At 46.5% G+C, this 15,601-nt stretch overlaps 1 protein-coding gene across 4 annotated transcripts; it reads right to left on the minus strand.

Moving 5' to 3' along the window:
• Positions 1 to 7,673: 7,673 nt before the first annotated feature.
• On the minus strand, positions 7,674 to 12,779 carry DIRAS3 (DIRAS family GTPase 3). Of its 4 annotated transcripts, none has more exons than XM_081193913.1 (2): positions 12,339 to 12,779; positions 7,674 to 9,078 (listed from the first exon to the last, which is right to left on the minus strand). In XM_081193913.1, the coding sequence occupies exon 2, from the start codon at positions 9,010 to 9,012 to the stop codon at positions 8,416 to 8,418; it is 597 nt and encodes a 198-aa protein (XP_081050039.1). In that variant the 5' UTR covers positions 9,013 to 9,078; positions 12,339 to 12,779; the 3' UTR covers positions 7,674 to 8,415. The 4 variants fall into 4 exon arrangements, with proteins under 4 accessions (XP_081050039.1, XP_081050040.1, XP_081050042.1 ...); XM_081193914.1 differs by lacking the exon at positions 12,339 to 12,779 and adding an exon at positions 11,673 to 12,221; XM_081193916.1 differs by lacking the exon at positions 12,339 to 12,779 and adding an exon at positions 10,631 to 10,815.
• Between the last annotated feature and the right edge of the window lie 2,822 nt (positions 12,780 to 15,601).

Raw genomic sequence — 15,601 nt, forward strand, 5'->3', positions numbered from 1 at the left:
ATTTTAGTAGAAATGGTCATAAAACACAATGTTAAGCATTGATTCAGGCTTTTTTTTGTGGCTCTTATGACAAACTTTCAAATCCATTGTAAATACTGTGTCATATTTGAGGCAATTTCATTGCCAATGTTACCCCGTTGTCTCCCCTCCTTGTGATACAGCAGTGAATCAGAGTCACTTCACACATTACACGTCAGAGGCGGTATGAGAGGGTGTTTGTTTTCATGCTCTGCTTCAGGCATTTCCAGAGGCATCTGGCTGGAGTCTGGACACTGGATAAAAGCAGAAGGCTGAACCGGGTGGGCCTTTGGTGTGATCCTGCAGGGTAGGTTTACACCCAAAAATGCAAAGTGTGACTGCAACAAACACAACCTTTCAAACACAGCCGGGGCCATGTTGAGCATAAGCTGAGTTGCAAACTTAAGCCTGCCTCTGTGTGAGAAAGCATCCCATCAGCGGAGATTGTGAGCACAGCTGGAAAGTCAGTATAACATTGAAGTGGAATTGAAGTCGCTCGAGTGTGATCTGAGAATAGACTATGGGTCCCTGCAGACTGGTGTTTTATCTACAGGAACATATTCTGCAATGTGTTCCTGAGACAATAGGAGTGGAGTTTCTCTGCTTTACTTTGCTCCGTGATGCTTCTCCCATGTTGCCACACTCTTGCTGTCTGGAGGGGCTATAGCGCAACAAAAACAGGGGGGAAACTAAACCGAAACATTTATCAGATTTCAGCAGGAAGTGACAGTGCTTGGAAATGAAGCAGGTGCAAGCGGTATGCAAAGTGGGATCGAGTGTGACTGTCCCGAAACCGCCAAGAGCAAAACCAACCATGAATGCCCCATAAAACGGAATCTGTAGGGGCCCTATGTTCCTTGGGGCTCCCTCCTCTGTGTTCACAAAGTCACATGATTGTTATAGGCCAGAGGTGGGGAACCTTTTTAACCCTAAGGTGAAGCTGGGAAGCCACATTCCAGCAGTGGATGGTGTCACACCATCAAATTACACACCCAAAACATAATACCACGCACTCCTTAACACAAAACACCATCACACACAAATTTAACACAAAGAGAGAGGTTTGTTCTATTATTCGTTATCTGCTACTACTCAGAAATGAAGCATCCTCACAGATCACTCTCCTTTCGAATCTACTTACATGCTGCAGACCTCACACTACAGCAGGCCCTTGCTCCTTTTTTCCACTTAGGACTCCAACACATAGTCACAGCCAGGAAAACCAAGCGTGCTGGTTGCATCCTAGCCCACAGTCCATCAAACAATGTCTCTATAATTTAACCAGAGAAGCTCAGGGAGAAACTAGATGTGACATTAAAAGTTGTGAAACTACAGGTGTAATTTTTGGTTTTTTTTGCAATTTGTGTGAAGGCAATGAGATCTGGAGGTATATTAGCCAAAGTGATCAAAGAAACACATTAAGTGGGCAAGCAAATTCAATGTAATCCAGCCACAGCAAAGTGCTCTTAAATCCCATTGCTTCCTGCAGAAGAATGAAGTATGAACATCTGGGTGTCCCACTGAAATCAATTATAGGGCCCCATCTGCACTATACATTTAAGGCAGTTTCATACCACTTTAAAATGACATGGCTTCCCCCAAAGAGTCATGGGAAGTGTAGTTTGTTAAGGGTACTCTTTTCCCAGGGAACACTGGGTATTGTAGCTCTGTAAAAACCGAGCAGTCTTTACTGTGGAAGAAGGAGAAAGTGTACCTGTCTGTCCTATGAAACAATAATAATACTTTCATTTTGCTACAGCCCTGTTATAAGAATTCTAAGGTCTCAAATATAAATTAAATGCTCATAAATACGTAAGTATATAAACCATGTGTCTGAAATAGCACAGGAGAACAATCCTGAAGTCATTTTGACTCTCCCAAATTGACCTCAAATATTTCTCAGCAAGGAGAAAGGAAATGGGAAAGCCTCCCCCATTGTCTTTTGCTTACAAATCCTGTCTTAAGGGTGTATTTGTGTATGAATAGGGTGAGCCTGTGACCTGGATTCAGGAACCATCACAAAAAAATGGCCAGGCTGCTCAGGTAAAGCAATCAGTGACCATTATTAGGTAACCTGGCAAACAGGATTTCTACTGTAGACTGCTTCCTTCTCTGATGTATGTATGATGTTTTTTTTTGGGGGTGGTGGTCTTGAGCTACAGGGTGAGCAACTTCAAAAGTCTTTATAAGGACTTGCACACAATTGTGCTGGCCTTCCTCCTGTGTGTGGTGAGTGAGAACCCTGTTACAACAGTCTAATAAAGATCAAGCTTACTAGCTGCTTTGCTTCTCAATATTCTCTGGCCGGCCTCTGTTATTTTCTCCTACTGATAGGGAACCTACTTAAGGACTCTATACGGGCTCTTGGATACCCCATAAGGGAAAAGGAGCAGTTTTTTCTCTTATAACAGCCCCAAGAGTTATTGCCAAAGATTCCCTCACACCCGGCCCATCAGATGACTTCTAGGGCTTATCCAGAGAGTTTAATTCATAGCAGGGCTCACTAGGAATCACTAGCAACAAATGTCCTTTCCTGGGCTCAGTCCTGCAAAATGTGAAATATTAACAAAGGCTTCCTTTCGATAAGGCACAGACTGATTTTCTCTCACTGCTGAGAGCCAAGCTAGACTTTCGCTTAATATGCAGCAGGCACCTCCGTAATGGAGAAGGCTCCCCATGCAGCCAGGAGGCTTTGTGGGGAAAATCCCCATCAATGCCAATTGACTTTTCCTTAAAATCTCCATTCCAATCCCAGCAGGGGAAGGAAGAGATTAGCCTCTCTGCTCTGCATACTGCCTTCCTTGTAAAAGGACCCTGTAAAGAACTGGTTAAGCAAGAATCCCCCATGCCTCCAATTGTTTTAGGAAAAACAAGGTAAGTAGCTGCCTGCAACATGTTAAATAAACATTTAATTGGGCTGCATCTAGTTAGCAGAAAGAGGCATAGATCAAAAAGAGATTTCAATAGGAGGCTGCTATTGACTGGGTCTGGCCAACGGTCCGCCTAGGTCTGTACCGTCTAGGATGTGGAACATTTTTCAGCCCATGGACTGCAGTCCCTCATGAGCAACTTTCCAGGGACTGAATATTAGTGGTGGATGGGGCCAAAGATGTTGACTCTTCACTTTCATTTCACTTTTAATTTGTATACCGCCTTTCTACGTTACTATACGCAAGGTGGTCTACGAGCTGAAGAAACAACCACACACCTTACAACAATCTGGTCCAATACAAAACAAATCATAATAAAAAACATAACTTCAAGATAAACCACTTACTGTATATCAAATAAAGTAACATTCAAGAACCCATTAGAATGTAACAGTGCACAATAAAATTACTGGTAAATATCAGCAAACAATAATTAAACAGAAATCCACTCTTAACAATTACAGTGGTACCTCGGTTTTCAAATGTCTCAGAAGCTGAACGTTTCGGTTTTTGAACACCGTAAACCCGTAAGTAAATGCTTCAGTTTTTGAACATACCTCGGAAGTCGAACATGTTTCGCAGCTTCCGCTGAGTGCAAGATCCTGAGGCCTAGCTGTCGGCTATTGAGGTTTCGGTTTTCGAACGTTTCAGAACTCAAACGGTCTGCCGGACAGGATTACATTAAAAAACCAAGGTACCACTGTACTGTATAGTAAAATAACTGCTAAACTATAACCAATAAAAATAACAGCAAGTCACAATGCATAAAATACCTCAATGCACACAAAACCATGTAAAATGATCAAAGTGAGAAACAAAGGCACACAACTTATAAAATAATATTTTTTTTATTAAAAAAATTATCCCTGAACTCCTCTCCTCTCTTCCCAGCTACCTTCTGCTGTTTGTAAAGTCATGGACTGGGAAAGGCTCCTAGGTTGGAGGGTGGGGCAAGGCAGGTGAAAAAAGCAGTTGCCTGATGGCCAGCCACAGACTTTCTTCCTTTCGTACTGTAGGTTACATTCCAGTCACTCCTAAGGTGTTTTTCCCCTCTTTCTATTCCACAGGAAGCAGCAGCAACAGCAACAGCACCATTCAAGGGCACTTCTCAACTCAGGAAAGTTCTTAAGTAGGGCATGGAGCAGGACTGGCGAGGGCTGTGGCCCGTAGAAGCTGCCCAAAGGGATGGTTAGAGAGGCCTGGTGGACTGCATTTGACCCCTGGCCTGAAGTTTCCCACCACCCCTGATATACACTGACTGTCAGTTGCTCTCTAGGTATCCGAGAGGGGTCTTTCTTAACCCCACCAAGTTTGTGCAAAAGAATTAGCAAGGAAATGTGGGTGTCAGGAACAAGCCAACAGTAAATCACACTGTGCAAGTTGGAGTTAACGCTTTATTAGCAAGAACGCAATCTGCACAGGAGTGGCAGACCTAATGAGAACAGCAACTCATCTCCAGGAAGTCTTGCCCCCATGAAGCAGTTGGTGAGATGGATGGTCCCCACCTCCCCACAGCTGCCTAAGTCCCCTCCTCTCCATGGGTTTTCCCCAAGCAATCAGAGACTGCGTCTGCGTGTTACCAATCTCTCCACTGTCCTTTTCATGCCGGTTCTGGTTCTTGGAGATGTGGGGGAGGAGAACTTGTCGCAGCAGGAGGGGGAGGACACCCGTGACTCTTTCACCAGCTTGACTCTACCTCTTGGTCTCCATCTTCTCTGACCTCCTCCAAGCTCCTCTTCAGTCTCTGGTTCTGGACTGCTCTCTGCCACTGACTCTCCCAGCTCACTAAGACCTGTCACCTCTTCAGCTTCTGACCCCTCCTCCTCCCAGTCTTCTCCCTCTGACCACTCATCATTGTCCCACCACGACTTCCCGAGCTCTGAGCTGCCTTTTTCTCTTGGTGGTTTCCCAGGTGGTTCCTCTGCATCCAAGCAGTCCATGACACCAGGCTGCTGTGAAACACTGAGGGGTCCAAAAATTTGGATCAGTTCAAAATACTGCTGTAAGATTGTTTGTGCTTTACAGTGTGCCTGCAGCCTGGCACTGAGCAACATGAGGATATTTATGTAGGTGCAGGCTGCCAACTTTATTGCAGATTAAATAAGCACAACATACTGCAAGGAGAGAGGGGAGTCCTAAAGTAACGTATTGCAGAGGAAGGGAACAAGGTAGTGTTCCTTAGTATGAGTGTTGCAAGATTGCCTCTGCCAGGCTCAGATCCTGGATTCTTGGCCTAAGCCAAGATTAAACCACAGTTTCCCATATGTAACCCAGAAACTGTAGCTTTAAGAAACAAGAAACTGAAACCAGACACATTAGTGGAGAAGAGGGAGCACATGGCTGGTGCTCAGGCCAATAAACCATGATTTAATCACCCTGACATTGTTTTGTCTGTACAGGGCAGGCATAGCCAAACTCGGCCCTCCAGATGTTTTTTTTTGGCCTACAACTCCCATGATCCCTAGCTAACAGGGCCAGTGGTCAGGGGTGATGGGAATTGTAGTCCCAAAACATCTAGAGGCCCAAGTTTGCCTATGCCTGGTACAGGGCCTTTGATAAAATATTTGAGGCAAAGCTTGTTGAAAAGACTGTATGTTGAGCTGGTGCAAAGGGTTAGGGCTCCTGTACATTTACCAGTTGTGGAGGGGGAAATGGAAATATCTTTCAGCTCTCCTTTACAAGCCACACCTGCCAAAATTCCTTCATCTGCACCACTTTTTAAAAAATGCACTGCACTTTTCATTTACAAAGCCAAGAAAATTAAACTGCTTTAAAGCCAGTTTGGCTGTGGGGAGCTGTGCTTTTGGATGCTGACATATTTGTTATTTAGCATTTATATTACTGCAGAATCAGGCCTTTCAGCAGCTGAAGTCATAAGACTTCAAAAGTATTTTACTGCACATCAGAGTTCTAATTTCTGCTTACTATATTCTGCCAATATATTGTTTTCTGCACTGCAAAATATTTTTTTTAAAAAAATTACATCTCTCTCTACCGTAATGTATTACTGCCTAGTATTGGTATTTGTTGAAATTTTGGTGTGTGTGTGTGTGTTGTTGTTTTTTACTTTCTTGGCTGCAAAAAAGATTCCAGCTGTCAGAGTCAGCAGTGGCTACACTTCCTCCACACATTTCGTAAGAAATGAAATGACGGTACATTGTACCCCAAAATGGAATGGACTTGCTTCACTGCATTGGGCCTTTATTTTTGGTGCCTCAAAATTATAGGCACATATTTTATTTATTTAACCAGACGGCAGATCATCAACCTCAGAAGGGGATTAGGAGATACCTTTGTTTTAAGTTGCTGGTCATAGAGAATTAAGGTGTTCTAGCTATTGAGTACTCTCCCTAGATTTGACATACTTTATTGCCCCAGTCAGGCATTGAGCCAGACCATCCCCTCTACTCCCAGCCTTCAGGGGTGCACGTTGGTCTTTCAAACGTCAACAACTCCCTGTCCGAGCCTAAAATTCGGTGCCTGTTGCCTCATGTCTTCTGTTCTGCTCAATTCACTACGTCATAGCCCTGCAGCGCCCCCTAGGCTCAGCGCCCAGCACAGCAGAGCCAGTTGTATTGCCCTAAGTCCGCCTCTGCCAGCCTTTGCAAAGGTTCCTAATTGCAGAGACGCTTCCCTTCAGACCTTCATGTTAAATGCATAATCTCTAGTGGGGACATCATTCCTGGCTGCGGGCTTGCATGGATGATACACCCCCCCCCCGCACTGCCCTATTCACCTATGTTCAAACTAAATGTCCTTTTAATATGGAATCTCTGCCGTTCAGATATATTGGAAGGTCTAACTGCAGTAGGTCTACTGCAATGAATGAAATATTTAAAATGATAACTAGAAGCCGAAACGTCAACTGTGACGTATAAAAAGTTTTCTTGTCATTTTCCATTCCGTTTGTTTGTTATCGGTGGTTATGCATTTACCAGTTCTGATGGATTTATTATAACTGTATGGCAGAACGTTAGTAGCAATAAGGAGCCTCAACTATGCCAGAAATAAACTGTCCACTTCATCTCATCAGATGGCTGGACAGATTTGAGTTGCTAAACACCAATGAACCCTCTTGCTCATGAGACTCCTTAGGAGATGCTAGCTCTGGGTGTTAGCCTCCCACCACCAACCAACCATCCACCACCTTTGAACAAACACCAGACCTTCTGAGGTGAGAAAATAGGTAGAAGTAGCACTTGGGGAAACACAGGAGGATTACAAATGGACAGCACAACATAGGCGCCCTGTAAAATGTGAGCAAAGGAGGCACAGCCATCCAACCTTAAACCTCTTGTGTGGAAACTTTTCTGAGCCACATCTTCATTCTACAACTTAGCCATTGCTCCATTTATCTTACTTGGCTATGAGTGGTTGCCAAAGAAGAAGAAGAAAAGAAGGCGACGACAGTGGAATACGTTTGCAGCCACTTGTAGCAAAATGGAGAATGTTTAATGTGCAGCATGACTCAAGACCAGGTATGGTGGATCTGTAGCCTTCCAGATAGTGGTTGGTGGGTCATGGAGGCCGAGGCTGATGTGAGTTGGAGTCCATGCCTAGAGGGACACACTTTCCCCATCCCTGCCCAAGGTACACCAAAGTTCACCTCTTAGCCATCCTCAATTTGAAAAGCACATTGAGTATTTTTGACCCCAGATTCTATCTTTTAGGGGAAGACAACCTTGGATCTGCTTACGGTTAAGAAGTCAACAGATGCACACTAGGTACTCAAATCACTTTAATCGTTCACATAAAATCCTCGCCAATATACAAACACCACAAATGAAGTTTTAACATGTAATAGGAAACAACAAGCACTTCTTTGGTGAGGAATGCAGCTCCTCCTTCCCTACAAGCGTGCAGATTCAAAGACCTACGGTAAATGATCAAAAGTCATCATTTACCGCAATCAGCATTTGATTTCACCCTGGTGATGCATCCATCTGAAGAGGTCCCTTTGAAGTATATACAAAACATCAGACACAGTACTATTTTTGTTTGTTTCTGGCTTACTGACCGGAGCCCTAGTGAGAATTGCTTGGTTCCTTGAGCATTTGCATAAGGGCAGGAGGGGAGGAGCTATGATAACTCGGAGATGGTGTCAGAAGCAGTGGCAAAATGCAGGACAAGAGTACCCTCTGTTGCTTTTCCTCAACGCATGTGACCCTAGCGGCTTGTCCTGTGACATAAATGGCTAATACTGGTTGCTGCAGGGACAGGAGGGCATGGAGAGCGATGGTGGCTGTTTTGGAAAAGCCTGCTAGTGCAGAACAAGCATGCAAACCCCAACTTCCATCAAGGGAATATTCAAACAGCCTAAACGAAATTTAGACTATAAAGCAAAAACATCCTGGGTCAGCTCCTCGGGAAATCGCTACTCCAGGCACACCCCAGGACAGGCGAGACAGTTTTCAATGCAAGAAGAAGTCCTCTTTCAACCGCAAAGGCGGCGCAGAACCTAGGCATCTCACATGACTGAGCATTTGCCTTTCAGTTTATCCTTCTTGCGCTGCTGCTTGGATTTCTTACCGTCCACCTGGAGGCTGACGCTTCTCCTCTTCTCCAAATTCAAGAGCTCCTGGAAAAGCTCCTGCACATTGTAGTTCATTTTGGCCGAAGTCTCCATGAAGGAGCATTTCCACTTGGTGGCCAGGACCTCCCCTTCGCTGGCCTGCACTTCCCTCTGCGAGTCGTCGCTCTTGTTCCCCACCAACATGATCGGGACCTTCTGGATGTCTCCTTTGATCTGGCAGATCTGCTCGTAGATGGGCTGAAGCTCTTCGATGGACTGCCGGCTGGTCACGGAGTAGACCAACATGAAGGCATGGCCTTTGGAGATGGACAGTCTCTGCATGGCAGGGAACTGGTGGCTCCCGGTGGTATCTGTGATCTGAAGGGTGCAGATGCTCTTGTCGCAGCTGATCACCTGGCGGTAGGTGTCCTCGACGGTGGGAATGTACGTCTCCCGGAAGGTTCCCCTCACAAAGCGGAGAACCAGAGAACTCTTGCCAACTCCTGCAGCTCCAAACACGACCACTCGGTAATCATTACTTTGTTCGGGCATATTGCTCGCTCAGCTGGAAACCAAGGAGGAGTTCTGTGTGTTTACATAGCCCCTTGGGGAGCAGGTCTGGAGAGAGAGAGAGAGAAGAGGGAAGGCAGAAACTTAGGCATAACAAGAGGTTCCACAACGTTGCTGAATTCAGCAACGCCCCCTCCCAAACCCTCCACATTTCAAGGAAGCAGCAGAGCCAAGCCAACCTCACACTTTCCATAGGCAGCCCTCGTATTAGCTGTGAAATATCTGATCCGCCTGCAGCTGTAAGGCGAAATACGGTTATAATTGCCTATGCGAGTGGAGATCAATCGGCCCTCCTCATTAATGCTCTTCAGTCCCCAAGCAACAGAACGCCCTGCAGCTGGCGCAAAACCTTCAGGATCGCCCTTCCCCATTAAGCTAGCCTCAGCACACAGCTATTTTCATTTTCTGCTGCGGTGGGGGATGTTGTTAGCTGCGAATCCCAGGGGTTTGTCGCTTCCATTTCTCCTGTTTTCTGCACACGCCCACACTGGCTCTCAAGAAGCAACAGGCTCAGCAATCCAGCTGCATTACTCAGAAGGACCGATGCAAATGAATACAGACAAGCCCAGCATGTTGCCTCGTGGCGTAATCACAGCTGCCAACAGGCAGGCAGGACAGCCCCCTTGTCAGTTTGACCCACCAACCCTGTCAGAGAAAGGCAACACCAGCGCAAGCCTGCTGTACCGCAGAGTTACAGACCTGCATGGCCAGACAGGAAGACCGTGGAATTTTAGCTATTATTTCACCTTCCCTCTGCAGTACATCCATGCATGTATACCAAGGATCACAATTTTCCTGTGCTGTAAGTACTTAAGTTGGGAATATGCCCCAGGATTTTCAGCAGCATGGGATGTAAAACCACTAATAATAATAATAATAATAATGAATTGGAAGCAGTCGCACCTCATCTTGTTGACATTCATTTTAACTAATTACAAGGAATTCTGGGACTACTGGAATAACAGTGCAATCCTAGCCATGTCTATTCAGAAGTAAGTCCTGTTGAATTCAGTGAGGTTGCTCCCAGACAAGTAGGGTTAGGATTGCAGACTAATCCATTATCACAGGGTCAGGGAACTGGGTCTCTCCAGATGATGCTGGACTACAACTCCCATCATCCCTGATCATCAGACACACTGGCCAGAGCTGATGGGAGTTGGAGTCTAAAGTATCTGAAGGGCTGTGGGTTCCCCACACCTGGGCTATCAGTTTCCTCACGGTCTAGACGAGACGTTCATGGAAACATTCCATTCAGCCCAGCCAATATTCTCAGCATCCTGCAGACCTGCCATAAGCCATGATGTTAAGCATAATTTGTGGGTAAACACTGCTGGATTCAGGGGGACTTGCTTTTGACTAAGTACACACAGGATTTGGTTGTCTCAAGAGTATCAGAACCAGGTCTTTTTATGACATTTCTCACTAGTACAGAGGAGCAGCACCTCTCTCTCTCTCTCTCTCTCTCTCTCTCTCTCTCTCTCTCTCCCCACGACAGCCATTTTGTGCTGTGCTGGCACCCACAGCACTTTTATCAATATGTGAATAACACCAATACCTCATTTTTAAAACAAGAACAACAAAAATAGACTGATCAAAATACTTTTTCCACAGGAGATATTGGCTACGCTGTTTGCCAAGATGACAGACTCTGTTGCTCGGGTTGGGGAAAATATTTCTACTTCAGGAAGTTTAGGCATCTGGGATTTTCCCTTCAGTCCTGATTCTACCAGCCAAAAATCCAAGCAAAGAAGTCGCAGATTTTCAAGCCTTCAGGGTGAATCATCTTATGGTTCCTTTCCAGTGAGAAAATTCTGAAGGTAAAGTTATCAGAATGTTTTTCAATTAATTCATTTATTATATTTATTACCCAGTGCTGCTCTGCCCCAGATATTCCCCCCCTGGCCAACTTCCTCCCCATGCTCTAGCAGCTGCCCACTGGGAAGATCCATGTCTGCCATTAAGCAAGCCCAACAGAGTCAGAAGATTTCGGACTTGGATCTGTAAGACCAGAATCCAAATCCTAGGGTGCAGTCAAGTTTCTGCTGTTTTGGTGTGCTTCACACTTCCCCACCCTTCATCTGCTCATATCAGCAGGGCTTAAATTCATTTCTGTTTGTGTACACACCCAGGAAGTGTGGAAGTGGGCGTGGATGTCTTTCCCCTATGTAACGGTGTTCACACCTTGGCTAGAGAGAATAAGGAACTGGTGGCTTAAGGAGTTTGAAGAACAACAAGCATCAAACAGTAGCATCTTGCAACAAAGTACAAGAGATATATGCATTTTGGAGAATGTTGCCTGAAAACAGATTAAAAACTCAGCACTGCAAACACAGTGAGTGCACACCATAAACAAGAGTAGGAGCACAGCCCTAATTTAGTACAATAGCCAATAGCATGTTGGACAGCACTCTCTAGAAACCTAGGAAGTTGCCTAATACTAGCTTGTATATTTGTCCAGAACCTAAGTCAGAGGTCTTCTCCATCACTTGCTATCTGATCCTGATAACTTGAGACATCTAGGATTGAACAAGGGACATTGTGCATGCAATTCATGTACTCTAGTCCTGAGCTATGATCCCTCCCCGCAATCTCTCTCTCTCTCCGTTCCTCCAGCTGAAGCAACAGGAGTAACAGCAACCTACCTCACTACGTTGTCCTGTTGCAAGCAGGTTCACAGCATCTGCAAGGAACGCCCCCACTCTTTAAACCTCTCAAGTTTCATTGGAATGGAGGCTTTTCTTCCAAGCAACTGTTGCGCAGGGCCGAGGTGACAAGGCGCTGCTCCGCCTAAGCACACATATATTCCCGCACACTTTATATCGCAGCGGTGAGAATCCCCCAAAGCGGGGACGTTGCCATGCGGCAGCCCCAGACCCTATCCCAAGAGGGTCGGAGGGGAGAGTGGATGATGACCCCACTACGCTGGCGAAGGCAAGTCTCGGCACGATCAGCCAAGATAGAAGCGTCACGGTGGGACTCGGATTTGGGGAAACCAAACGGGCGCGGATGCCTTCCAGAAAGCACTCCCTCTCCACCAGCCAGGAGGGAAGAATATCCCCCAGAGGGCTCCCTCTCCCAGCCCCCAGGAAGCCAACGAGCAGGCCAGGCCTCCCGGCAGCTCAGTAGCCCACAGGGGCGAGGCAGCATCCGCGGAGGAAGCCCAGCAACACGCAAACAAAAACACACAGAGGAGCAAAGCTCCCCAGGACTGTCAAGAGACGCAGATTTTGTCATCCACCGACATCAGACACCCCCCTCCCCCTCCCCCAAGTGAGGACCCCCCTCCACCCCCTCGGCGCTCTCTTTACCTGGGTCTCTGGCTCTTCCAGAAGCCTGGGCGGCCAGCCTCTCTCGCTGCCTGCCGGGCGTCACCAGGGGAGGCACTCCCGGGAAACGCGCTCCCCTGCGCCCCGGCGGGGTAGCCCAGGCAGGGCGGCGCCATCGCGCCCAGGGAACCAGGCGGCCTGCTTCTCCCCTACTGCTGCTGGCTGGTGCTGCCCTGGAGCTCCCCAGCCGAGTCCGCCCTGGATGGCGGCGGAGGCAGCAAAGCGTCGCCGCGGTGGAGCTTTGCTCAGCCTAATAACCCTTCTCCAGAAACAGCAGCCCGGCCACTCTCACGTTCCAGCTGCGCGGAGCATCCCCAGGCAAGCGTCACCGTGGAACGTGGAGGACAATGGCTGAAAGGCACCCAACGCGGGGGAGGAGGAGGCTTTCCCTTTCCATCGAAAGAGAAAGAGCGCGCCCCAGTCTGTTGGGCGGGTGGGGGCTTGTTTTTGTCTCTTTTTTGGCCGAGGGGTTTTCGGGGGCTGGCTGTTTCTCAGGGAAATAAACAAGCACCACCACCATGGAAAGGAATTGCTCTTAAGATCTCCAGGGCTGCTCCGAGTGAAAAACATTAATCTAGCATCTCCACACAGGTGGCAGCCCCCCCCCCCGTTTTTTCGTGCGGGATCTCTTGTGCTGCACCTGTTGAATTTCCGCTTTGTCGTTAAAGATATTTAGAGTCACGGCCGGAAAGAAAGGAAAGGGGTGGGGGAGAGCAACCTCTTTGTTTCAGAGCTCTCCCACCACCTGCAACTTTTAGGTAAAGGCACACACGTTTAAAAACACTTCCATACGATACGTGCTGCCCTGAGTCCTTGCAAGCGCAGCTGCACATTCGCCAATGGTGGACGGTGGGGGAAGAAATCGGGCACCTTCTTAGCATTAGCAAAGTTTTAAACACAAACGTGCCCACACGCGATAAATAACAACAGACTGCTGTGGTGGAGTCTTAGTGATGCATGGAGAGTGTTTGTGTTTAAAATATTGATAAATCCCATTTGGGTAGCTGACTGCCATTCATTCATTCATTTTATTTTGTCAATGACATGCCACTAGTGAGACAGCTCCATTTCCCTTGCCACATCTCCATCAATGATATACCATTAGTGGGAAATCCCAATCTCCCTTCTGTCCTACATTGACTATGAACTTGATTTTTCCTGCCTTCCTTCTTCTCCTTTGAGTTTTACAGTGCTGCACTCTCAGGGCACACTCTCTGGATTTTACAGAATTGCATGGGCAAAAACAAGATGGGACCCTGCCCTCAAGGAACTTACAATCTCATTATCCCAGAGATCAGGTGTGGATAGACTTGAGGCTTGCAATACCTACTTTCTGCAGGATCCAGCAGAACCCCAAGATCCCCAGACAAAAGCTTGGAGCCAAAGACATGCACTTAGAATTAAATTTGCAGTCTTCTGCAAATTGTCCACGTCTCTACCGTTAGGTACAGATCTACCTTCTTCCCACTCCTGCATGGATCATAGAATTGTAAAGTTGGGTGGGGCCATGAGGGTCATCTAGTCCACCCCCCTGCAATGCAGGAATCTTTAGCCCAATGTGGGGCTTGAACCCACAACCCTGAGATGAAGTTGTGGGTTCAACTCTACCAATGGAGCTATCCCAGCACTACTTATGGCAGAAAGTAAGGAGAGACATAAAACAGGCAGGGTGGGCAGGGAGGCGAGAGGAGGGGGAAAATGTGCCTTTGAGTATGTACAGCTTGGGAACAGGTGGAAACGAGGTTTTAGTGGAGAAGCCCAAGGCCAGACACAAAGAGGTTGGTGCTTGCAAAGTGTTGTGCATGGCATAGGGTTTTGGAGGGGCTGGTGATTGGTCCCAGCGATGTCTTTACTCCCCCCCCCCCCGATATTATATGTGATGTCATCTGTAAGCTGTGGGCATGGCTTGGCCACAATGGCCTTGTGGGCCACATGGGGAGACCTGGCAAAATTAATTAGGGGTGGAGATTCCCCTTTCCACTGATTTAGGAATTTGAATCCCATCATGCTGAAATGGAGGCACCTCTCTTTCATTAGCAGCGATATGCCTCCTAATAAAAAAGACAAGGAAGGAGGCTTTTGACACTTTTTAGTATTTAGATTATCTATGCCTATAAAAGCTGCATGATGGCCAAAAAAATCCCCAAAACCAGGGTGCAGCTTTTCCCAGTATGAGGACGCCTTGATGAAGTGTACTGCCCCCTGGCATTTCTCCTTGCCACTCAGCTGTTACAGACAACCCTAGATACTACCACAAATAAAAGCAAGATTTTTCTCCCCCGCCTGAGCTTGTGGGAGTCCAGTGCTGCTGTCAAGCAGTTTATTTCCCCTTGACTCATACTCATGGTTATTTATTTGCATCTAAAAAGCAGACCAATTAATTACAGTCTGTATCTTGGCTTTTATGCTGTTTCCCAGCATTTATTCTTTAGGGCAGCTGCAGTTTTGAAGTTGTTGTTTCCCCCAGAGAGTGGAGATGCTGCATACATAAGCCTCTCCCCCGCCCCACAAAGATAGAAAGAGGAATTCTTTCTAGTTCTACTTTCATATGAAGCTACTTGTGGAATGCTGAGATCTAGGCGCCGCTGCATCATCATCATCATCATCATCATCATCATTATAACAAGACTTCTATAGCATTTCATTTATAAAATCTCTAAGTGTTATACATTAAGTGGTACCAAAAATATCATTAAAAATAGCAATAAAAGCAGACTTTTTAAACAGTAGGCACAACAAAATGATAGAAATGATGATAAAATCCATGTACATAACAAAATTACATGTCTGGTTAGGCTTTAAGAAGCACAGCTGCCTTTGTGGTTGAAGTCCTTCTTTTTAAACATTGTACCATCCCACGTTGGGTGTTGGGATTGCTTCTTACCAGCCCTTCTCCTATGCCTTTAACCATGGGTAGGCAAACTAAGGCCCGGGGCCAGATCCGGCCCAATCACCTTCTAAATCTGGCCCGCGAACGGTCCTGGAATCAGCATGTTTTTACATGAGTAGAATGTGTGCTTTTATTTAAAATGTATCTCTGGGTTATTTGTGGGGCCTGCCTGGTGTTTTTACATGAGTAGAACGTGAGCTTTTATTTAAAATGCATCTATGGGTTATTTGTGGGGTTTAGGCATTTGTTCATTTCCCCCCCCCCAAATATGGTCCTGCCCCCACAAAGTCTGAGGGACAGTGGACTGCTGAAAAAGTTTGCTGACCCCTGCTTAACACTAGATGAAGAACTACAC

Source organism: Podarcis bocagei (genome assembly GCF_964188305.1).
Source record: "Podarcis bocagei genome assembly, chromosome: 5".
Classification (NCBI taxonomy): Eukaryota; Metazoa; Chordata; class Lepidosauria; order Squamata; family Lacertidae; genus Podarcis; species Podarcis bocagei.